The sequence below is a fragment of the Dreissena polymorpha genome, chromosome 9 (assembly GCF_020536995.1).
Source record: "Dreissena polymorpha isolate Duluth1 chromosome 9, UMN_Dpol_1.0, whole genome shotgun sequence".
Taxonomy (NCBI): domain Eukaryota; kingdom Metazoa; phylum Mollusca; class Bivalvia; order Myida; family Dreissenidae; genus Dreissena; species Dreissena polymorpha.
This window is the reverse complement of record NC_068363.1, coordinates 7,924,462-7,949,129: the sequence shown is the minus strand read 5'-3', so window position 1 is coordinate 7,949,129 and position 24,668 is coordinate 7,924,462. Positions and strand designations below refer to the sequence as shown.

The window sequence follows — 24,668 nt, the reverse complement described above, 5'->3', positions numbered from 1 at the left end:
TGTTCCAGATTAGCCTGTGCAGTTTGCTTGTGGCTTAATGCATGTGTGTAACATGTTGTTCCAGATAAGCCTGTGCAGTCTGTTTGTGGCTTAATGCATGTGTGTTACATGTTGTTCCAGATTAGCCTGTGCAGTCTGCTTGTGGCTTCATGCATGTGTAACATGTTGTTCTAGATTAGCCTGTGCAGTCTGCTTGTGGCTGAATGCATGTGTGTAACATGTTCCAGATTAGCCTGTGCAGTCTGCTTGTGGCTTAATGCACGTGTGTTACATGTTGTTCCAGATAAGCCTGTGCAGTCTGCTTGTGGCTTAATGCATGTGTGTAACATGTTGTTCCAGATTAGCCTGTGCAGTCTGCTTGTGGCTTAATGCATGTGTGTAACATGTTGTTCCAGAATAGCCTGTGCAGTCTGCTTGTGGCTTAATGCATGGGTGTAACATGTTGTTCCAGATTAGCCTGTGCAGTCTGCTTGTGGCTTAATGCATGTGTGTAACATGTTGTTCCAGATTAGCCTGTGCAGTCTGCTTGTGGCCTAATGCATGTGTGTAATATGTTGTTCTAGATTAGCCTGTGCAGTCTGCTTGTGGCTTAATGCATGTGTTACATGTTGTTCCAGATTAGCCTGTGCAGTCTGTTTGTGGCTTAATGCATGTGTGTAACATGTTGCTCCAGATTAGCCTGTGCAGTCTGTTTGTGGCTTAATGCATGTGTGTAACATGTTGTTCCAGATTAGCCTGTGCAGTCTGTTTGTGGCTTAATGCATGTGTGTAACATGTTGTTCCAGATAAGCCTGTGCAGTCTGCTTGTGGCTTAATGCATGTGCGTAAAATGTTGTTCCAGATTAGCCTGTGCAGTCTGTTTGTGGCTTAATGCATGTGTGTTACATGTTGTTCCAGATAAGCCTGTGCAGTCTGCTTGTGGCTTAATGCATGTGTGTAACATGTTGTTCCAGATTAGCCTGTGCAGTTTGCTTGTGGCTTAATGCATGTGGGTAACATGTTGTTCCAGATTAGCCTGTGCAGTCTGCTTTTGGCTTAATGCATGTGTGTAACATGTTGTTCCAGATAAGCCTGTGCAGTCTGCTTGTGGCTTAATGCATGTGTGTTACATGTTTTTCCAGATTAGCCTGTGCAGTCTGCTTGTGGCTTAATGCATGTGTGTTACATGTTGTTCCAGATAAGCCTATGCAGTCTGCTTGTGGCTTAATGCATGTGCGTAACATGTTGTTCCAGATAAGCCTGTGCAGTCTGCTTGTGGCTTAATGCATGTGGGTAACATGTTGTTCCAGATTAGCCTGTGAAGTCTGCTTTTGGCTTAATGCATGTGGGTAACATGTTGTTCCAGATTAGCCTGTGCAATCTGCTTGTGGCTTAATGCATGTGGGTAACATGTTGCTCCAGATTAGCCTGTGCAGTCTGCTTGTGGCTTAATGCATGTGTAACATGTTGTTCTAGATTAGCCTGCGCAGTCTGTTTGTGGCTTAATGCATGTGTGTAACATGTTGTTCCAGATTAGCCTGTGCAGTCTGTTTGTGGCTTAATGCATGTGTAACATGTTGTTCCAGATTAGCCTGTGCAGTCTGTTTGTGGCTTAATGCATGCGTGTAACATGTTATTCCAGATTAGCCTGTGCAGTCTGCTTGTGGCTTAATGCATGTGTGTAACATGTTGTTCCAGATTAGCCTGTGCAGTCTGTTGTGGCTTAATGCATGTGTGTAACATGTTGTTCCAGATTAGCCTGTGCAGTCTGTTTGTGGCTTAATGCATGTGTGTAACATGTTGTTCCAGATTAGCCTGTGCAATCTGCTTGTGGCTTAATGCATGTGTGTAACATGTTGTTCCAGATTAGCCTGTGCAATCTGCTTGTGGCTTCATGCATGTGTGTAACATGTTGTTCCAGATTAGCCTGTGCAATCTGCTTGTGGCTTAATGCATGTGCGTAACATGTTGTTCCAGATTAGCCTGTGCAGTCTGCTTGTGGCTTAATGCATGTGTGTAACATGTTCCAGATTAGCCTGTGCAGTCTGCTTGTGGCTTAATGCATGTGTGTAACATGTTCCAAATTAGCCTGTGCAGTCTGCTTGTGGCTTTTATGGTATGTTTTAAGGAAGTCTCTATTTCAATAATTAAACAAGAACTGTCTCCATCAGAAAACAAATGCCCGCGAAAACTGCTTTTTCGAAACCTAAACGCAGATTTTGAAACGAACAAGGCCTTTCCATACGCACACAAATTTTGACCCCTTTGACCTTGAACTTAGGGTCCCCATCAATATAAGTTACGAGCATTTTTCGAAACCTAAATGCAAAAGTGTGACGGACAGACAGACGGACGGACAGTGCCACTGCTATATGCCACCCTACCGGGGGCATAAAAATCATGATTTGGCAGAACTGGAATGCACAAACTAATGGGGAACAACACTTTTCCGAAATGCAGTAAGCCCAATTTTCCTAGAATGTCTCATTGTAAAACTAATGTGCCATTCACATGGAGAAAAAAAAGTGAAAGGAGACACCAAATCCTAGAAAGTTTCACCTTCACTGTGACGTGAGCTGACAATCTTCCCGTTGATGACCCGTGTAGTGTACTCCACCTCAGTCCCAAGGCCGGGCCCTGCGCTGTCAGATTCAGTCTCCAGTTTAACATTGGCTGGTACCCTGTACTCAGCATCATCGTCCTCTAGGGCACCAGCATCTACAAGGTCATCCTGCGGAAGGTCGTTATCATCTGAAATAAATCAGCAGTGCTCTGGGAACCCTGGGCATAATGCATGTTGGTGTAAAGTGTTCTCTTTGATTAGCCTGTTTGGTTCACACATGCTGATAAGGGACAACACTTTCCATTTTTATTGAAGCGTTCATATAAAGGAATTCTCTTCTGAGTGAAAATCTAGTTTAGGCAGAAAGTGTTGTTCTAGACTAGCCTGTGCACAGGGTTCAATTTTATTACCAATCCCCTCAAAAGACATGTGGCTTGGCCAGTTACAAATTTGAAATCTTGGGATTTGCAATCCAGCACTCTACTTCTGGTTATACAAGTCTAGAAAATTATCTTTAGTAGTATTTTTTCTAAACTACAGTCAAATACAGACAAAACACTCATTTAAAAGAAATTTCTTCAGAATAAAAACTTATTTGGTAGCAACGATTTGTCTTTTCATCATTTTACATAAAAATTTGTGAATAAACTCAGAAAAATTGTCTTTAAAAATGTTATCGATCATGATTTATGGCCAATGCCTGTAACCATTAATATATATCTATAGGATGTTTGTCAAAACTTACTAACATATAAAATGTTGTTCTTAATATAAATGGCCAAACATTAAAATGAAATAAATTCTACTCTTCATGAAGTCTTAAAAAAACACCTTTGAAGTACATTCCTTTTCAAACTTTATTGCAGTTATGCACACACCTGGATCAATATTGGCTATATCCTTTGTGGTGAAGTCGACATACTCTGACATGGCAATACACTTGTGGGCGTTGAACACTCTCTCTCTGTTAAATACCTTCTTACACCTCTGGCACGTGAGCTTACCATCAGTACCTGAAAATCACAGTAGATTTTAATTGAGCCTCTTTCTGGGAACACTGAGCTTGATGTAAGTGCGTAAAAAGCAAGCTAATTAGGGACCACACCAGTCTAAATTTGATTTTTGCAAAGAACTAAAAACAGACTTCCTATAAAACACATAAAAACGGTCAGCACATACTTATCTGGGCATACACTTTATGCACATGCATCAAGCCCCATTTTCCAACAGCATCCTCAATTACCAACCTATTATATGCCTTTTTTTATTATTACTTATACACAGACAAAAGCAGGGGTTCTGAAATATGCTGTCCGAGTTGTCCGAGTAGTCAATTTACCCTTCCAGGCAAGCAGTTTTTGAAAGCTGGCTTGTCCGGGGACAAGTAAAATTTCCATGGTAAAATTTGTTTCGAGAACGAAACTTCAATATTTTTCGAAAATAAAAAACGAAGTTTATATAAATAGCTTATGATTAATCTGCGGACTAGCACACTTTTTTAACTGGAGGTATGTTATTTTCCGATAATAATAATTTAATGTGGTAAACCAGTCCACGAGTATATATAGCAACAGCCAATCACGCATAAGAAAACAATTTTAATCAGGGGCCTATGTCCCTGTTTTAATAGAGAAACCAGCACACATGTGTATAGCAACAGCCAATCACGCATAAGAATTTTAAGATAACACTTTTCGTACATTGCAAATGGCGGCATACATGTTCTAACGACCTGCATTAGATTTTTATATAATAAAACCACTTCAACGTCTAGCCATGACGCTCATCAGACCAATGATAAAATCAGTTCGGCGTCGGAAAAGAAGAGAAAAGCCAAGTATGAATATGATAAACACATGACGCCAAGCGGAAACAATAATTTTTTGAGTCTTGGCTAATTGATTTTCCTTGGCTTGAAACGTTGCTGATGTGTGTAAATGTAAACTTCGTAAGGAGTTTCCTTTATTAGCGGATAATTATATACTTATAATTAACAAAGATTATTTTATTTCAAGTGAATTGTCTAGTCATGTTGAGATTATTAAATATCCGAGATGGTATCATGTTAGTCGAACTTGTTGACGCTCTCAAATATTAAGCTATTTTTTATATTGGTAATATTTGGAGTTCCAAAGAATTTAGCCCACATAAAAAGTATCTCTAAATTCTTTGCGCGTCTTATAAATAAGACTAGTATCATGTGTGACTTAAACGTGATCTTATTATATGCACATTTTGCTTGTATTTTTTGTTCAATATCTAGTTAACTATGTTTTTTAATTTAAAATAGAAGTTAACAAAAGTGTATGCTTGTATTATATGCTTAATTAGTAATGACCTTTTCCTTTATCTATCTTAAAAGTACGGACAAGTACTTCTTTGGTACGGACAAGTGAATTTGTGGGTCCAACTTGTCCGTGGACAATTAGACTCTTAAAATATTTCAGAACCCCTGTAAAAGATGTTTCAATTCAACAAAACACATAGTGTTTGTAGGAATTTAATCAATATTTCATCTAAAGTGGCTATTTTCAAGATACTCAATAAAAAAATAACTCGGAATTGTAATCTTTCACCTGTTGAATAGAATTAAGTTATACACATCCAGCATCAAATAACTTTTACATTACTACAGTATTAGCATGCAATGCTTAATGTTTTATTGCATTGAACAAAAAGGCAACAAAAAAATCACCTTACAAGAAAACCAAACATATCCCTTTCAACCCTTCTTACCTATATCTGCAACTTTCTCTTTGGGTTCCTCTACTTTGATAGTTTCTTCTTTCTTTGTCTTCCTTGGACGACCACCTCGACCCTTCTTTTTATACAGACCTGAATTAGTCCATGAACAGACTCAAAGTTACAAGTCGATAAAAACAAATTGCATGCCAAAAGTTAAGCCTAAATTGTGATGGAGGGGGTGGGGGCCCGTTATTTTAGGAGAAAACATTTTTTATACCAATAGTTTAGTGTGTATTGTAATGGTGGGGTTGAGGGCTATTACTTTTTGAGGGACATGAAAAAGAAGAAACCAATAGTTGTTGGCTAGGGATGCAAGAGGTTACAAAAATCAGTAACCAGTTAACCTTTTGCCGTAACCGGTTATTAACCGGTTAACCAAAACGCTTTAGGTAGTTTCAATGTTAGAGTACATAAAAATGTCATACCGCTCGAACCGCTCTATAGAAATGAAAGTAATTTCTAATTTGAGATCGCTTGCGTCATTATTTTATTTTTCATTGGGCCGCTTATATTACGTTCGCATCATATCGCTCACAAAAAGGTGTGTTTCTGTGTTAATTATGTTTCCATTTTTAAAGCTCAAATTGACCTTATATTGACATGTTTTTTTCCTTTCTGGTTGACGTAAAGAGGGTCATGTGTTTCAACGAATCCGCATCTCTCTTTATTGGATAATTGCATATTTTCAATTATTTTGTTATTTGCATTTTAGAGTCTGTAGCCGAATTATTATCGTTTAATGTTCATTTTACATTTAAATGTGGGTAAAATAAGGAACACAAATTCAGATTCTGAGTTAATTTTTTATTCACAGTTTCTAGTTCTGTCTGCAGAATAAATCAGTGATACACTGCAAACAGTGAAAATCAATCGGACAGTTCAAACAAAACATCACATATACAAGTATTTGCACAACATGCAAAGCACAACATTGTTCATTTGGTCAAGAAAATGACCTTGTCAACAAGCTTGTGGCTGATGCGGTTGCGAGCCTTTGTAACCAGACGCCCTGTTTTGGAGAACACTCGCTCCGATGGCACGGATGTCAATGGCACGGACAACAGCTTCTGGGCGAAATGCGCTATTGTTGGGAAACGTTGTCTGTGTTCACACCACCACACCAACGGGTCGCCATCGGATTCACAATTCACCCGCATGTACGCATCCAACTCATCTTCATGGTTTGTAGCCTCTGTCGGGGATGGTATGGTATGAACCCGTAGTGGTACCTCCTCCATCATTCCTTCGAGTGCTGTACGCGTCTTATTCTTCAGTTCAGGTGTCAGGAAGTTAAGGCGCTTGTACCGGATATCAAGTAGGGATGTTACCACTGGTATGCTTGCGGCTGTCTCAGACTCGTAAGGCCGGAAACGGTGTTTCAACTCGTCCCGGAGTGTCTCCTTCACGCGACTTATCAACGCACTATCGTCACTCGAGCAGCCCAGGCTGTTAATGAGCAATCCACAAACAACGGGATATATCTCGGATGACGAGACACGCGTGTCGGAACACATGTTATTTGTTGCCTCTGTGAGATCTTGCAACGCAGACGCAACGTCTCCGGCAATCTCCCACTCAGCGTTGATCAGCAGGAGACCCCTGTCACGCTTCCCTGTTAGGCGTGGGTTGAGTAGGATGTCGGTAACAACACGACGCTGCTACACAAGGCGTTGCAACATCATCTGCGACGAATTCGAGCGCGTCGGAACATCCTGAATTAGGTCATGGTCAGGAAGTTGCATGACAACTCGTCGCGATCGCAGCTCTGCTGTCATGGTTGTGGAGTGCCTGAAGTGGTTGACGATCTTTCGTGCTCTCGACATCACGTCTGCTACTGACGGAATGTCCATGACCTGCTTCACGCACAACTGAAGGGTGTGCGCGAAACACGGGAGGTCCTGCCAGTCCGGACACAGACGGCCGGCTAAGTCCATATTTCTGGCATTGTCGTGAACACATGCTACAACACGTCCCTTCAGACCAAACTCGTCCACACAGTCCTTAAGGCGAATAGCAAGGTTTTTGCCGGTGTGTCGCTCTGGCATGGCGCGGGTCATTAGTATGCGCGACTCCATTGACCAGTCTTCTTTGATGTAGTGTGCGGTTACTGTGAGGTATGCCTCTGTGGCATTGGATGTCCAGGAGTCAGTTGTGAGAGCGACAGACGTGCTTCCTTGAAGACTGGACAGCAGAGACTTTTTTGCGTCATCATACTGCTGGTCTATGCGCGCCCTGACGGTTGTTCGAGAAGGCACCTCGTACTTCGGATTCAGAAGTTGCATCAGATGACGAAAACTCTCGTGTTCCACGATTTTCATGGGCATGTATGCCTGGACCACGAAATTTGCAAGGGCCTGGTTGATCATCACGCTCGACGAAGGACGGGGGGCAAAAACCTGGTGTAACGTCTGTTGCTTTGCCACATCCGGACTGGCCTTGTTGTTGTCAACGGACGGATGCTTAAATTTTATATGATTTCGCAGTTTGAGGTGCCGCCATGCAGTTGAATTGTTGCACTGCATAACAGACAAGATGCAGTGCTCTTGTCTGCCGATTTTCTGAAGTGTTTCCACACCTCGGACGGTAATGGTGGCATCATTGGTGACGTAAATTACAATAATGATAGTAATTTCGCAGAAGTAAATACGACGTTAACTCGACAAGATTTAAACTACAAATGCATTTCTTCAGAAAATTGTTTCTTATAAAACACGGTATTTTCGTGAGCAATCAGTGTTGGATATTGGTTAACAAAACATCAAAAAAGCCGTGCATTGTCTAAACTGTTTTTTATCGCGAGTTCGATAAACGTGTCAATTATGTCTTTGCTAATAGCCCCCACTCCCCGCAGTTCGCTAGTTAAATTTTCGTGAGTCAAACAAAACAATAGTGCCAATTATCAAAACGCACCCGTATTTGTTATCATAAAGGTATTGATTTATTGCTTTATTGCTGTGTTTGTTGACACGTTATTTATTACCGTCGACTGTGCGGCATGTTGTTTTAACTAGTCGCCAGCGCAATTTGGCAGTATGTCACGCGAAAAAGTAAAAACGATCAAGTTATTCGATGAAAAAAAACCAACATAATCAAATATATTTTTCAAGGTTAACCTTTTGCCGAAAATGTAACCGATTAACTGGTCGTTCGGTAGGTTAACCGGTTAACCTCTTGCATCCCTATTGTTGGCCCCTAATTTTTTAGCAGAGCTCAAACATATTTTTTTTTTACTAATAGAAGCACTCCTAGGATTGGGTTAATGCTAACTCTGAGATCTGGGAGGTCATGCGTTTGATTCTCACTAAGGGAGCATTCTTCAGATCTTTCCAAGACACCAAATACTGGTTCTATCAAGGAAACTCCAAGAAGCACTGACTGAACAAATAGAAATGTGATCAATTATGCCTTCTGGAAAAACTGGGCTTAATGCATTTGCACATGTATACAGTTTCATTCCAGATTAGCCTGTAAACATGTCAATCAGGGACGACACTTTCCACTGTAATGTCAATCCCGTTTAAAGGCAGTCTCTTCCAGTTGAATACCCAGTTAAGGCAGAAAGTGTTGACCTTTATTAGCCTCTGCAGACTGCATTTAGCCCAGTGTGTTTCCAGAATGGGACTCTTGGGTCTGTCATACTTGCAAGGTATTCGTTGTTGGGCTGCTCCTGTGAGACCTCTGCCAGGAACTGCCCTGCATTCTCCAGACTCAGATGAGGCATGTCTCCCTGCAGTATGATCACTGTCTGCATGTTCTCTCCCTGCAAACACACACATTGCTGGTATCATATAAAGCTACATGAGCAAATAAACTAGATGTAAGAAATGATCTCTTAGATTTTTGCTAATTGTAAAACGACTATCATTTGAAAGACATTAATTTTTGTAGATTTGGTGGTTTGAACATTCCCTGTGTAAATACCTAGGAGGTCGCAGTGGTGCAGTTGATATGGTGTTCGACTACCTATCGGGAGGTCACAGGTTCGATTCCCACTGTGGGATTGTTCTTTAGATTTTCACCCATAGACACCAAGTATTGGTTCTAGTCCCAAAAAACAGACTCAAGAGTGTTTCAAGCAAGCCTTAGACTTTCTATGCAATCAAGATAAAATAAATAGGTTTAAACAACTCACCTGAAGTCAAACCATACACTGGAAATAAGAAATCTGGCTTAAGCAGAAAGTGATACCTTTGGCCCATGGGACTAAGAAGGATTAAGGCTATTAAATCAGTCAAAGAAAGTACTGACCTGGAAGACCTGTCCAGTTCCGGTCAAGAGAGCCTCCTCTGCACCGCTAAAGGACACCACACGTGAGACACCATTGACACTGGACACCATGGAATCTGCAGCAAAGCAAAGCATTTGTTTGAGTTTCATCTTGAATTGATTTAAACAAGACTTTTGCCAAGCAATATAGTCCCCTACTGGCTCCACCATTGTCAGAAATTCCACCATTGTCAGATTTTTTTAATTTGTTGCCATAGAAACCAGAATTTTTGACGTAGGAAAAAAATTAAATGAAATGACGTGCATAATGTCCATATTGCCATCTATCCATGTTTCAAGTTTCATGAAAAAATATTAAGAACTTTTAAAGTTATTGCAGGATCCAGAAAACCACCATTTTCAGCAGTATTTCTAGTCTATTTGTTGCCATAGCAACCAGAATTTTTTTATGTAGGAACAAAATGAAATGACGTGCATAATTTCCATATTGCCATCTATCCATGTTTCAAGTTTCATGAAAAAATATTAAGAACTTTTAAAGTTATTGCAGGATCCAGAAAAGTGTGACTGACTGACAGACAGAGTGCAAACCATAAGTCCACTCCGGTGAAACCGGTAGGGAACAAAAACATGTGAGAGAAATCTTAAAAAACAAAACTGCAAAAATGTAGATGTTTTACAAATATGACACATATATTAACAATTGATAAAAATTCCTTTGTTATGAAAATATTAGTTAATTATTCTATTTGAATAGTTTCAGAGAGAACAAATGATAGATAATTATACTGACTGTAAATTTTATCAATCAATTTGAATCAACAAACATGGACAGCACAACAAGTTCTATCTCTCAACTAATAAGCAAACTCTTCACTGCACATGCTAACATGAACATCTTTATATAAATTCCAAGTAATTCTCTTCAATATAGCCTGGGCCCTTGTTTGGCCGTTTTGGGGGCCAAAATTAGCCCCCATTCCTCTCTTAAAATAGTCCCCCTTATTTCAGCTAAAAATTCCCCCTTCCAACAAAAACAATTTTTTTTTTTATACCTATGTTGCTAGCTGGTCTTTGATTAAATCTATATTTATGTAAATTACATTAAAATATAGTAATTTTAAGTGTTGAATGGTTGGTGAAAAGATCTTAAATTCCCCTTTTCGCCCAAAACGATGCAAAATTCCCTCTTTAAGAGACCCAGGCCCCATTTCCCTAAAGTGTAGCAAGGGCCCTGACAAAGCTCAACACAACTTCCATTAACAAAGGTATGTTAATATGTAAATAATTTGTGCTTAGATAAAGATTGGCAAAGTATCAACTGATATCGTATATTTGACTTTGACCATGAACTTTGGTCTTAATCTTAAACATTAGACCATTTCAATTGTGTGTGCCCCTTAGTCTCAATAAGTTGTTAACAATTACTCTAGTTTGACCTTGATTGTGACATTGACCTAGATCCTCAGTCACGCTTTCAAGACTATGTAGGGAAAGACCCAGCGCGAAATATCAGTTCTATTTGAAGCTCTGTCTCCATATTTGTATCACTTATACTGAGTTGTTTCAAAATGATTGCACACAGAAGACAGCGCCCTCACACTACTTTGGGAGAAGGGGTCCGCAGCCCTTAGGAGGGGGAATTTTTGCGGCATTTCCCTTTTGGGGGGATTTTTTTACTTACTCTCTCATTATTACATTTGTACATGTTTGCACTATATTCATTGCATTTTTCATAATTTAGTATGTTTGCAAAGATTAAATTGAAATAGAATTGAGATATAATAATCATGAGACACATCTTTCTATTAAAAAAATAAATAAATTCGTTGTTGTTTTTTTAGGGGGAATTTTTGCCCCCAAAAGGAGAAAAAAGTATACTTTTCAGGTGGGGGACACAGATTTAATAGATTGAGGGCCCTGGAAGACAAAGTCATTTCATGGAGTAAACCAATGTTCTTACTACCCAGTATCCTTTCAGCAATCAACACATACCCATGTCCAGTATCTCCGCAATCTGCTGCCCAGTGTCAACCCCAGGACTGTCCTCATGATTTTCGGTCTGCACATATTCTGAGTCGTCAGCGGATGCTGCTAACTGGGAACTCGACTCGTCAGTCTGCTGGCCACACAGACTGTTTTTGTGCAAGATGAACTGCTCAATGTCATTGAATGATCCCTGGCAGCTTCCACAGATGAAGGTGTCCAATGGCATGACTGATTACCACATAGAACAACTGAAACACAATTAACTTATGAGCTATTTGGTGCAAGAGGTTAAATTAAATTATAATGATTTTAATTATATTTAAAATACATTTAGCTATTCTAAATAATGTACAGTCCAACCGGATAACAGCGGTCAGTCAAGGGAAATGGTCAAGATGGCAGTTGTAGACAGGCGACTGCCGCTGTACTCAGGTAACCAATTTTTAGATGGTTGGTCAGTAAGTAGTATTGCCAGGGCTTTAACCCAGCTGATTGTTTGCACACAGTGTATTAGTATTGTATTGCCTGCTAATAACAACACTTGCTAGCTTGTTGTGTTGTAGTGTTGTTGTTGACAAGTGATCAAATAAAAACGTGCATGTGTTATATGTCAATCTATAGACTATAGTTTAATGTGTATTCTTGGACATAAAAACGAAAACTGCATTTTAATCAGAAAGGTTTTGACAAAATACTGGCTAGGCTTAGCTCCCTGTAGTAATTTGTTTCATGAACAATCGTCTCTTAGAATGGGCCCTTTTGATTGGTTGCTAAGATTTGTAACTTACTATGGGCATGTACTTAATCTAAAAAAAGTAGCTTAATGGAAAAACAAGACTCTTGCTCATGTTGTTCTTAAAATATTTTTACATTTTATCAAAAAATAAGCGGCATATAAAACATTTGATGAAGCTACTATTAATCCATCTACAAACTACCATAATTGTGTGTTAGGCAAATAAAAATCATAGCATCACCCTGAAATGAACATGACCTACTTTCCAACAAACACTGAAAATCAGAATGATTGTCGTAATATTCGTGCAGTGCTCCAGCTAGGATTTGAAAAGGGCAGGGGGCTTTTTTGTCAAAAGGGCACTTTCGACGCGCAGTATTTTGTCAAAAGGGCACTTTTGACGCGCAGGGCTTTTTTTCCTTCTTTATGAGTGGCCGTGGAAGGACATTTCACAATTTTGAAAAGGACAATTCACAAACCTAACATGGCCGTGAATTTTTACAAAATGGGCCGTTTTTCACAATTTTAATAATTTCACGACTCGGTTTTTCACAATTTTAAGAAGTTCGCGACTCAATTTTTCACAATTTTGAAAAGTTTGCGACTCAATTTGTCACAATTTTGAAAAGATTGCAACTCATTTTTTCACAATTTTGAAAAGTTCGCGACTCATTTTTTCACAAAGTAAGGGGGCCAGGGCCGCTTCACAAAGTCAGGAAAAAAAGCCCTGACGCGCAGTATATTGTAAAAAGGGCACGTTCAAGCGCGCAGGTGTTTCTGGAATGCTTCCTATTGCATGTTAATTTATATGTTAAGAGATTTATGAATTATCATATGTAAAAAAAAAATAAAAATGTTTTTTCTTTTTTTTAGGGGGGGGGGGGGGGGGGGCAGGGCGGAGGTTCGGGAGGGCAGGGCACGGCGCCCTTCGATTTAGGCCTAGCTGGAGCACTGTCGTGGATAACCAATTAACCATCAAATAAATTACAACTTCTAACAATAAACCATTAAGTTTCCAGAACTTCTTGAAGGTTTTTCATTAAAGGCACTATACTTTGAGGAGGACCAATACTGTGAGAGTAAGGGATACCTGTTTTTTCCTCATTTCAGCCGTGTTTTTATTTATTTTCAAGCCTGGTAATGTTATTTAAATAAAATACTCAAAGAGCTTGTGTGCGACGTCAGGAGCAAAGCCGGGTTCTTAATATAAATGCAAACAAAATGATCAATATCAGGTGATGCTTGATATCAGGGAATCGTCTAACAATATTTAACTGGCTGCACCTTTGGCTCTATGACTACAAAATAATGCAGCAAATGCAGGTTGAAAACACATGATGTCAATGCTTCTTTACATCCAAAGACATAAAAGTTAAGTTTAAAATTAACACATATTAATTTGCCTTTTAAAACATAGCAATACAACTATTATGAAATTTTATGTTCGAGTTAGACATGCAGCCGATTTTTATTTTCGGCCAGCTCAGTATGAAAATCGAGTCACTATACGCGTATTTTTATTACACTTTTTTATTATTAAGACATTTTAAATATAAATTATTATACGTTTTGGTAATAATATGAAGGGTTTAAGGGCAGGACACTGTAAACGAGTTTGTAAAACAATTCAAAATGATAAATTTTACACAAAATGGCTACCTTGCGCGTTGCGGATTTATCACGTGATTAGGCTACACACGACTAACATATCTGAAAGTGTACTCTGCGGGGCCTACCCGAATATGCTCGTTACGCGGCACAGGAGACGTGCGCTATTTAGTTATACGCACGAAGAGCGCATTTGGAGCTCTCAGTCACATGCATTTGTGCTCACATTATCACAGTCAAATTTTTTTTTCAATCATGGTTTTCGGAAAGAACAATGTTTTTTTGTAACTAAGTATTTATGGGTTTATAGCCCTCATCATAAATGTTACAACTGTGCGTGAACTTAGGTTTTTTATTATTGGTTAAAACGTTTTCTAACTGTTCGAATATGATAAATTGTTTTCCACAAATTAGATTCTGACAGAATTTAAAAGGCAATGCTAGGTGTACTGGCTGGCAGTAGTCCCGCAGCCATCATAAATAAAAAATTCAAGAGGACAATCGTTTTTTTTTAAATTCTAACTGGAGCGACTCGTTAGCGTCTTAATTACACTGGCCTGACCCCGGAAAGTGAGTCTCGCGATATGAATCTGGCGGTCCGGAGTTGATTTTGCTCCAGCTTTTGATATGAATAAGATTTAATATATGGATACCGACCTGCGTGATGATCTTTATATGTATAACTAGTATGCCGTTCAATGCGTTTTGTTGGGCATTGTTTGAAGTTTCCAATTAAAAACAAACATACAAATACACCGTTAGTAGAACTATTCTCGTTTCGGTTTGTTTTTGTCAATATATGAATACAACGAATTTTCCATGAAGGTGATGATTCAATATTGATTTTCTTGCTGGAGCAAATGATTTTCAAGTGGGTATTTGCCATAAGTTTGTTTGTGTTTGTAAATGGCCAAAGGCAAATGCTTTGCTGATTGCCAATAAACTGAAACTGAAAATATTAACTTTCCAATTTTCTGAGATTTGATTGTCTTTTTAGTCTAAGTTTGCAAGCAACCAATGGATGACAAGCAGGCGGACAGATGACTGAACGGGGTCAGGAATGTCCTTGATTGGCAAAGGGAGGCCAGAGGTCCAAGTTGCGTAGTCACTTGTTTATGTTGCTATTTAGTATAAGAACATCTTATGAAAGAGAAAATCATGATGGGCAGTGTCGAATACTTTCGAGGAATTCATTATGATTATCTTTCTGTGATCGTTTGTAATGTATATATAAAGGAATTCATTCTATCAGTCAAACGCTTTTAACTCCGTTCACATTAGTCGGTAATCAACTTAAGAAATGTTACGCGGATGTTAAGTAGCTACACATTTATAGAGGCGTAATCAAGTGACTATCAAGTTTGCAACGTCCACGCCAAAACATGTATTTTTGTCGTTGTTTATCCTTTATTGCGTTTGTTTAATTGTAAAAAGCCGCTCAGGCCACGACTTTTTTTTTTATTGGTTTACAAAAATTATTTTGAAAATGGTCCATCGGGCGGTCGAAAAAAAAAAAAAAAAAAAAAAACATCATTGGAAAAATAAGTTAATACTAATAACATCAGAACAAAGACATCATATCTTTTATAACCTTAACACAGAGACGAAAAATCTAATTATGCAATGAAACACATCTATATCTTCAAATGAAATGAGTCACCTAAAAGCACCTTTTGAAACATCAGGCAATTTTAAACACTCCATTAAATGACATGCGTTCTTCTCCCATTAAAACGAAAAACTGCGCTTCATTTCCGTAATTCGATGCGCACCATTACGCAATGCGATGCCCGTTGCATAAATCTTATACTAGTATAAGATAAACTACTCATACACAAAGTTTGTGTTTGCTCTTATTGGACTTATGACATCGTCCATGAAAAAAAATCGAGGTAGATCGATCCCCGCGTCGTCGCGGTAATGTTTGTTAAAGTTGTTGTTGTCGTGAAAACTCGTTGATTTACAACGCAACACGTCTTTTTTAAACTGACGCGAATTAATACAATCATATTTGTCAACTTGGCTTTTGCTTTATTTTGATAATTTAATCCAAAGTTTAATGTTAGCAAGTGTTTTTACTGGAATTGTAAACAAGGAGCCAGTTAAAGTCTTCTGAAAATGTGCAGTCTGTGTGAATTGACAGTTTGACGTCATCAAAGGAAAGCCGCTTGCTGTCTGAAGCAATAAAGCGACAAATTTCGCGCCGACAAAATTGGCTTCCTTTGTCTAGCAATCAACATGCCGAACCAATCGTGCGTTTGTTTCTCAATTGCAATCCTTCAATTTAATAATAGCACGTGCATAGCTCCGCCTTCGAATCTTTTGCAGAGAACGGAGGCGGAGTTTAACGGTTAATTGAGCTAGTATTTTTAATACGCAAGTTGAGTTCCGATTTGCCGAAATTACTCGGCCCTAAGCATTAAAACGACAAATACATTTATCAATGATTTTCCGAGATATACCGATTTGTTCCGATTTCCAAACTTTCTGTACAGTTCCTATAAACTATGGCGGACGTGTTTACAAAATTCCTAAACACATATATCGTAAATAATGGCAGTGTTTTATTGGATTATTTATACTAATTATCAAATTGCAAGGTAATACTTTTTTATCTACTATAATATCGGGTATGTTTAATATAATAAACATGTTAAACAATATAGTTGCGTCACAGACTCGGAAATAAATTTTGATGCGGTCGACATTTTACTGACGCTGATTTTCCTATTGTCTGTAATTAAATAAATTTTGAGAAGTGCCCATAAAAGGACTGGTACATACTGTGTCACATTGAAAAATATCCCGATCTCTGTAATATATGTGAACCAATCGTTGATTGTACTTACTTGATTTTATTCGCAACCGTACTCAAACCGGATCGTTTTTTTTCTCGTTTCGCTCGTTTTTCAGTGCGGTCGGGAATAAAATATATAAAAAAAAGACGATTTTCCGATTTTATTTTTTTTCCCATTTTCCAAAAATTAGGGTCGGCGGTTTTGTAAACCAAGAAATATAAAAGTCGTGGCCTTAGGACAGTGATTAGCGATTATTTCGTATTAATATTCGCTTTATATCTCGACTTTACTCGCTATGATTTTTCTTACAGGGAGCTGTACATTTGTGATCACGTGATTACCCACAACTGATTTGTGGAGCATATTAGAGAACACAATTTTATTACGTTACATATACAATGCATGAAACCGTTAATGGTAAAAAGCATCAAATGAAGTAAGATTTTGGGATGACACAGCCTAATTACATTTGAACGCGTTGAACATCACAATCCATTTGGGAAAATGACATATACCCCGGTAATACTGATTATGGTGTCCTTTTAAAACGATGGCATGTATTAATGTTGTTTACATGCCTTATAAAGAGCACCCGCCACTGTGTATGGGTAATACATTCATGTAACTATTCGCTGGTCTTTTATTTAGAAAATGTTATATATTGCCAATACATTACAGGACAATTACATACAACCTTGGAACGTTGGCAAAACATTTGGTGATCCTACTATCTTAAATGCACGTCTAATCACCCACCCGTTCATATTCACCAGGTCTGCGTGATACAAACATGCATGCTTTGTTTTTCGCACACAGTGATTCTCGAGTATCTGACAGTCATTAAAACTATGTATGCAGGTGGAAGCTTATAATGAAGTGCTCAAACATGGACATTAGCGCAAACGCGCTACACTGGCTGGTACGCTTCCAAACGTAATGGTGGAATGTATAGGCCAAGAAGATTAAACATCATCAAACTTTACACAATGCAAGACGCATTGCTGACAGAAAAAATACGAAGTTAAACGTAAATAATCCATAAACTTATGTTTTTAATTACATTATAATTACCTGGATTGCGAACTGGGTATTAACATAAACATTCTTACCAAATGGCTTGCAAGAACAGCAACGCATTGAACACATATGAATACACTTAATGAATTATAACAATCTGCTTTAAAGGAACCTTTTCACGTTTTGATTAATTCACAAAATTGACAAAGATGTTTCAGATTTGCAAATTTTCGTTCTAGTCATGTTGTTTTTTCAAAGAAACAATAATTATGAACATATACCATTCTCTAATATGTTGACGATTTTAAAACCTAAACATTATTAAGCGTAACAAACGCGAAACGATTGTAGGCCTATAATTTGGAAAGTTATGATGTTATTGTTATTTTTGTACACATTATGTTAGTTGTTGTACTTCGAAGCAAACATGAAGCAAATTCTTTAATGATATGCAATGTTAATATACTTTTCACTTGCTATTAAAACAGTCACAGTAACTATCACAACATACAGATATTAAAAAAACCCGTATTTCTCTGGGTATCTTAGTACATGTTAAAATGGACATTTCCACCGATTTGGCTTGTGTTGAAGTTTGTCATTAAATGCTTAACATTGATAAATATAAACATTGGAACTTAATATCTTAAGTATTAACCAAGAATTAAATTGAATAAAGAAACAAAATAATTCTTTACTGGTCTTGAACCACCGACCATCGGAGTATTAAAGTTCATTATTTACACCACTCGGCCACCTGCGCTCACATAGTGACTCGTGTATTTTATACTTTATATAAGCAATTATCGTAGTGTAACAAAATATAACGATAACAACAGAACTCACCAAATTATTCAATCGTTTCGCGTTTGTAGCACTTAACAATTTTCAGGCTTTTAAATCGTCAAAAGATGCCTATTATGGATATTTTAGAGCATGGTTAATGTTCAGTATTATTGTTTCCTCGAAAATATAATAGATAAAACGAAACTTTGCAAATCTGAAATAACTTTTTTTCAATTTTGTCAATATACCCAACCGTGAAAAGGTCCAATTATCAAGCCCGTAATTTTCTTGGTATAGTTGTGCGTGTTAAACAAGTCCGTATATGTTAAAACAGTATTATAACCGCAGATCAAACATTTTATGTTAATCATAAATCTTCGTGACATATCGATCCGAGTTCATGGTCAATCGGTATGTGTATACATTACAAATATTTCAAGTTCATCTTAAAAGACTTTGATATCAAATACATACTACTACATCTATCTTGTTAAGATAATATTTGTTATCACAGCCTACGATACAGGCTATGCATGTATTCGTCCATTTTACGCGTTTATAACCATACTTAGATGCTTCAAACTTGAAGACAGATGAACAAATTAGCTGTTTTCGTTGGTATAGTGTTGTTGGTGCTAGCAGTGTTTTATGGAAAGCATGAATGGACGAAGAATTCACGTGAGCTGTTTCGAAGGAAGTTGGAGACTGTTCACAACACACTAGATGACATAAAGGAGCATGCAAAGGAGTTTAACGTGAAGGAAATAGTGAAGGTTAGAACTGTGTATGCAATAAAATGAAAATCATTAACACAAAGACTTATGCAAAGATGTTCAGGATAACAAAGAAAATCAATTATGAGAATGTTAACTCATTCAACAAACAAATAGGATATTTAAAAAAGGTCTGTTTAAAAAATACGGACTGACAAATAAAATGCACTTATCAAAACACATAAAACATGCAAAATAAAACATTTAGATTCGGACCTTCTTAGATAATGGTTAATAGACAAGCAGCAGAAAAGCGATAGAGTTTACATTCCGATACGCATTTATTTCGACACGTGAATGTTTGCGCAAGTTATCTACACATTAAATATCAGTTACGCTCTGATAACACGGGGCTCATTGCATTGGCGATTTTATTGTATTTTTCATTTAAAGGAACTCTATTCTAAGCGAAAAACCAGTAAAGTTGGAAAGTGTCGTTCATGATTAGCATGTGCGGACAAGAGCGCGGCTCATATGATAGCTAAACAATACTTACTTGGCTCGTTACGACGATGCGGCCCTTATGATAGCTAAACAATACTTACTCGGCTCGTCACGACGATAAATGGTATTTCTTGTTGCACAGTTTTAGCACCAGGTAGCGTCGAATCGATGTATTTTTAATCATTTTCAATAGATATTGTAACATTGGTGTTCACGTTAAAATTAATTTATATATAAAGGATCTGGCACGAGTTGTCATATCATACTATATTTTATTAAACGAGTTCAGGAATTGTGTTAGTAAGCGAGCCTTTGGCGAGCTTACTAACGAATTTCCTGCACGAGTTTAATAAGATATGGTATGATATTACAACGAGTGTCAGATCTTTTTTATCACATGCTTTTAAATGAGCAAATCAAATAAACATAATGATAAATCCCGAATGTCGTTTACATTTCGTGACGTCATTTGACGTTGCAACGTCATTTCAGCAAAATAACAAAATGCGATTGGTCAATAAACGAAAACTAAGCCAATAAAAACGCTTAAAAATGTTGTATTACACATATGTAATATAAAAAATATGTAATGGCTGTATTACATGGGACACAGGGTATAGCATGTGATAAAAAGATTGACGTAGCACATGTTTGCATTCATATCAATGTTTCATTCATTAAACAGCAGTATTGTAAATATCTAGTTTAATATAAGAAAACGTATTCGTAATAACTTGGATCAAAAATATTGTTACTTAAATTATTTTGCGTACCCTGCTATGATGTCATGAAGATTAAATGGATTGATCGATATGATCAGAATTAATGTGGTCCCCGTGTCATCATTTATACATAACCATTACGTGAATGTGTTTTTGTTCGCATTTCTTGATACTGGGATAAAACAAGTAGCTAGCCCGATGGTTGAACCAAAATCTTGAACAGATAGCTATGTGATCGAGTAGGTAAAAAACGTTGAACGTAAGCACGTATAAACATGAGACACCGTTCAAACTGAGAGTCCTACGGAAATACTACGGTCTGACCAACAGGCATTACCCGGTAATCAATTTAAACCTCCAACTACCAATCAAGACCGACGGACGAACAGATATACCGACAGAAAGACGGACAAACACATAAAACAGACTCACATGTGTTCGCAATATCAAGCTGCACATTTTATACCTAATTACGGCGTATTTTTATTTCAGGTCTCAGACAGTATCTATATGGGAATAGGATTCGCTCTAGCAAATTCGATAATGATAATTGCTCCTGAGGGTGTGGTCATCGTGGATGTGACGGAAAGTTACGAAGCCGCTGCGGAAATTCTCACCGAGTTCCGGAAAATTACGAAGAAGCCAATCACTGACATCGTATACACGCACAGCCACCCAGATCACACATACGGAGCAAAAGTTATAATAATAATAAGGATACTGATAATAATAATAATAATAATAACAATAATAATAATTATAATAATAATATTAATAATTATTATAATTGTAATAATAATAATAATAATTCTTTTACCGAATTCGAATGATGATCATCAGTTAATTAACCAAGATTGTCTTAGTCAGGATTTTTTTTTTGTTTCTTTTTTAAACATTATTTGACCTTTTTTTTAAATCAATGACAGTTAATTTGAAAATCGTCATTTTATCAATTTTGTACAAGTTCTTAAATTTGCTTTAAATTCCAAATATATGCGGAGATAAGTGTACATACATGTACTCATATACGGATATGTATGGTTTATTTTGACCCTGGTCATGACATATGCAGGCATTTATCGAAGATCCCAGCAAGCCACCGCGAGTGTGGGCACATGAGTCCATCACGAAGGGCTTCGGGCAGTACTTTTATGGACCGAATCAGGCCCACTACGCCCGATCAATGCGGCAGTTCGGGGTGTTCCTGCCTGACCATCTGTCCTCTGGTATTGGGATCAGTCTTAGATATGGGGACGGATCTTCGACATTGGCCATTAAGTACCCAGACACGTTTATAAAAGGCGATTGGGAGGATGCCGTTCTAGCGGGTATACGTTCATTGAGATGTAGACATCCTCAAAATCATGTAAAAACTATTAAAATAAAAATAAATACATCAGTTATTGTCGATATTCTTGATCGCGCATATAAATTATGTTTGTAAAGGTATATTGAATAGTCATAAAATGAACGGATACTAATGTGTTGAGTAAGAATATGATTTTCTGAATATATGTATACATATTTGTAGGACTTCCATTGAGATTCGTTCATATCCCTGGGGAGACAGATGATCAGATTGGCGTATGGATACCCAGCGAGAAAGCATTCCTGTGCGCTGACGACCTGTACAAGGCCTTCCCCAACCTATATGCCATCCGCGGTACAACCAGCAGGGAATTAATGCAGTGGGTCCGGTCTATCGATAAGATTATTGATTTACAGCCCACCATGCTGGTGCCAAGTCATACCCGGGCAGTAATTGGGCACGCCGAGGTGGCGACATTGCTAACAGAGTACCGTGACGCTATCCAGTTTGTCCACGATCAGACAATACGGTTGATCAACTATGGATACACCGCTGATGAAATCGGAAATATGCTAAAGCTGCCTGCACAACTAGCAAAGAATCCATACCTTCGTGAGTTCTACGGCACCGTTAAATGGTCAGCAAAATCTGTGTTCACGTATTACGAAGGTTGGTTTAGCGGCGATCCTGTTGATTTAGATCCACTTACCCGGGGTGAACGCGCAGACCGGATGGTTGAACTTATAGACAAGGATGGCATTTTGGATGCAGCAAAGAAGGCTCTTAAAAATGAGGACTTTCAATGGGCATTGGAATTGGCATCTTTTGTGGCAAGGACAGATCCAGAGAACAAACAGGCGAATGACCTAAGAGTTGAGGCCTTAATCGAGCTTGGTTCGCGACAGTTGAGTAACAATGGGCGCAATTATTATCTTACTTCGGCTATGGAGATTGCTTCAGGTTTGAAATTGACTTCGCCTAGTGCCGCTAAATTGGCGCTTATTTCGGAATTCCCACTTGAATATCCGCTTTCCGCATTCCCAACTATATTTCGGGCCGATGAATGTGAAACACGAAACGAGACCGTTTATTTCAATTTTCAAGATCCTGTATCACACCACTACGTTCGGTTCAGAAATGGTGTTGTAATTATCCGCCACGAGGTGCCACATAATTGGGATATCAAAGTTTCTTCGAGTGTTTCATCTTGGAAGCAGATCCTGACAGGCGAATCTAGTGCTGTGGTGATGCTTGCAACGGGGGAAATCTCCATAGAAGGCGGAATTCTTGCTTTCAAGTCATTCATGGGATGCTTTGACAGGGATATAAAGTACACAAACTTTTAATTGTTTCTTAGAATGCGATAACAGACAATGTACGCCACAGGTACTTATTTTTTTTTCAAGAGTACTCTTATTAATATATATATAAGGACCACAATTTGTTCAAGTACCTGTGATGTACGCTATTAAGACGCTTGTAAGACCTGTCTCACTATGTCGGTTATTTACTGGTGACTGAGGATTTATTTAAAGTTTTGTTAGAACTCTACATCCTTTTAATGCCCGTCTTGTAGAGCGCAACCTAACGCAAGTAAGAGCTTCCAATTTAAGAAGCTTGTCGAAACCACAATAATAAACTATATACCTTTTAGAAACAAGGTATTGTTTATCTAAAAGTAATACATGCATCGATATAACATGCAAAAACCAGTTATTGACGAAAAAATGCTTTTGTATTGTGTTTTATTTAACCTTAATTAAATTCTTATATATATATATATCATTATGCCCTGATGAGCTATGCGAAACGCGTTGGCTAAATCAATATATATTTAAAATCCCAGACACGTGTTTTTACTTTTATTATATATATATATATATATATATATATATATATATATATATATATATATATATATGATCACTAAAGAATTCTTCTAACATTCGTTCAAAGAATAAAAACATAAAATAAAATCACATGTGTTTTATTATTATCTTATACACCAATTGAAAATGTTATTGAAAAGATTTGAGCATCTTTCTGGTAAAACGGGGCCTTTTTCATGTGCGTTAAGTGTCGTTACAGATTAGCCTGTGTTATCCGAACAGGCGAATGAGAAATGAAGCCTTCTGCCTTAAATGAAAAGGGTCGTCCCTGAGTGGACTGTGGAGTGACTGAAAACCATATACACAAGATTACATTTTATACTACTATGAAAGCGATGTAATGCGTAGTTTTTGCAAAGACAATCAATTACATTAATTCAAAGCTTAAACAAAACCAGTAGATTTATTAACGATATGCTTTATAAAGATAACGAAAATTTCGATCAATAAATGAACAGTTTTTCTCAGAGCACTTGCCTTAAATAAATCTTATTCGTCAAGTATTGATGATGCCTGTCTAGATTCACGCCTTATTATTAGTTAGAATAACGGTCAAACTAGTCTTTGTCACAAACGTGATAATTTTAATTGTGTGATTGTTAATTTTTCCTTTTGAAATTGGAATATATTTCGAAGAGACCTTCCTACGATATATATGTTTCAGTGTTAGTCCGCTATGCACGATTATGTGAAGGAGTAAATGATTTAAAACAAGAAGCCTTTCTCGAAATTTTGCATTATTAAAAGAAGGGTATTTATTTCAATGACTCATGGTTAAAAATATTATTATCGTAACTGATTAATTGGATTTCACACTGGCCCTTTTGTAGTAAAGTTGTTAGACAATTGCGTTAATGTGAGAAAACCTATATGGAAGCTAAAGGTTGCTTATAAACTGCTACATTAATATCTCTCGAAAAGGTATGTTTTTTGTAAAACTTAATAATACTCGCCTATCAGTTAATTATATAGATTTCCTTTTATCTGTTGATGATGTTTATATACTTGTTGGGTAAACAGCTCATAGTAAGATAACAAATGAACAGACAGCTTTCTATTTATTCGCTTTTGTAAGAAGTCATT

The 24,668-nt window shown here is 37.5% G+C and overlaps 2 protein-coding genes across 7 annotated transcripts in view; one reads left to right on the top strand and one right to left on the bottom strand.

The window, feature by feature from the left end:
- LOC127845516 (zinc finger protein ZFAT-like) overlaps positions 1-19,892 on the bottom strand; it is a 68,612-nt gene extending 48,720 nt beyond the window's left edge. For 2 of the 6 annotated variants that reach the window (XM_052376502.1, XM_052376507.1), the window contains exons 1-7: positions 13,524-13,719; positions 11,510-11,751; positions 9,536-9,630; positions 8,927-9,047; positions 5,279-5,377; positions 3,421-3,555; positions 2,539-2,730 (exon numbers count right to left, since the gene is read on the bottom strand). In XM_052376502.1, the coding sequence (XP_052232462.1) occupies positions 2,539-2,730; positions 3,421-3,555; positions 5,279-5,377; positions 8,927-9,047; positions 9,536-9,630; positions 11,510-11,729 (862 nt within the window). In that variant the 5' untranslated portion in view covers positions 11,730-11,751; positions 13,524-13,719. Of the gene's footprint in view, positions 1-2,538; positions 2,731-3,420; positions 3,556-5,278; positions 5,378-8,926; positions 9,048-9,535; positions 9,631-11,509; positions 11,752-13,523; positions 13,721-13,898; positions 13,937-19,717; positions 19,739-19,766 lie in introns of those variants that run through there. The other 4 variants (XM_052376505.1, XM_052376506.1, XM_052376504.1 and 1 more) reach the window with 4 other exon arrangements.
- On the top strand, positions 18,916-23,476 carry LOC127845517 (linear primary-alkylsulfatase-like). Its single transcript, XM_052376509.1, has 4 exons — positions 18,916-19,221; positions 20,880-21,086; positions 21,460-21,715; positions 21,919-23,476. The coding sequence occupies exons 1-4, from the start codon at positions 19,042-19,044 to the stop codon at positions 23,040-23,042; spliced, it is 1,767 nt and encodes a 588-aa protein (XP_052232469.1). The 5' UTR covers positions 18,916-19,041; the 3' UTR covers positions 23,043-23,476.
- Positions 23,477-24,668: the final 1,192 nt, after the last annotated feature.

Coding starts and splice junctions, on each gene's coding strand:
- LOC127845517 (XM_052376509.1), top strand. CDS start 19,042: ATGAACAAATTAGCTGTTTTCGTTGGTATAGTGTTGTTGGTGCTAGCA. Junction 21,087..21,459: donor ATCACACATACGGAGCAAAA/GTTATAATAATA, acceptor TGACATATGCAG/GCATTTATCGAAGATCCCAG. Junction 21,716..21,918: donor GGAGGATGCCGTTCTAGCGG/GTATACGTTCAT, acceptor ACATATTTGTAG/GACTTCCATTGAGATTCGTT.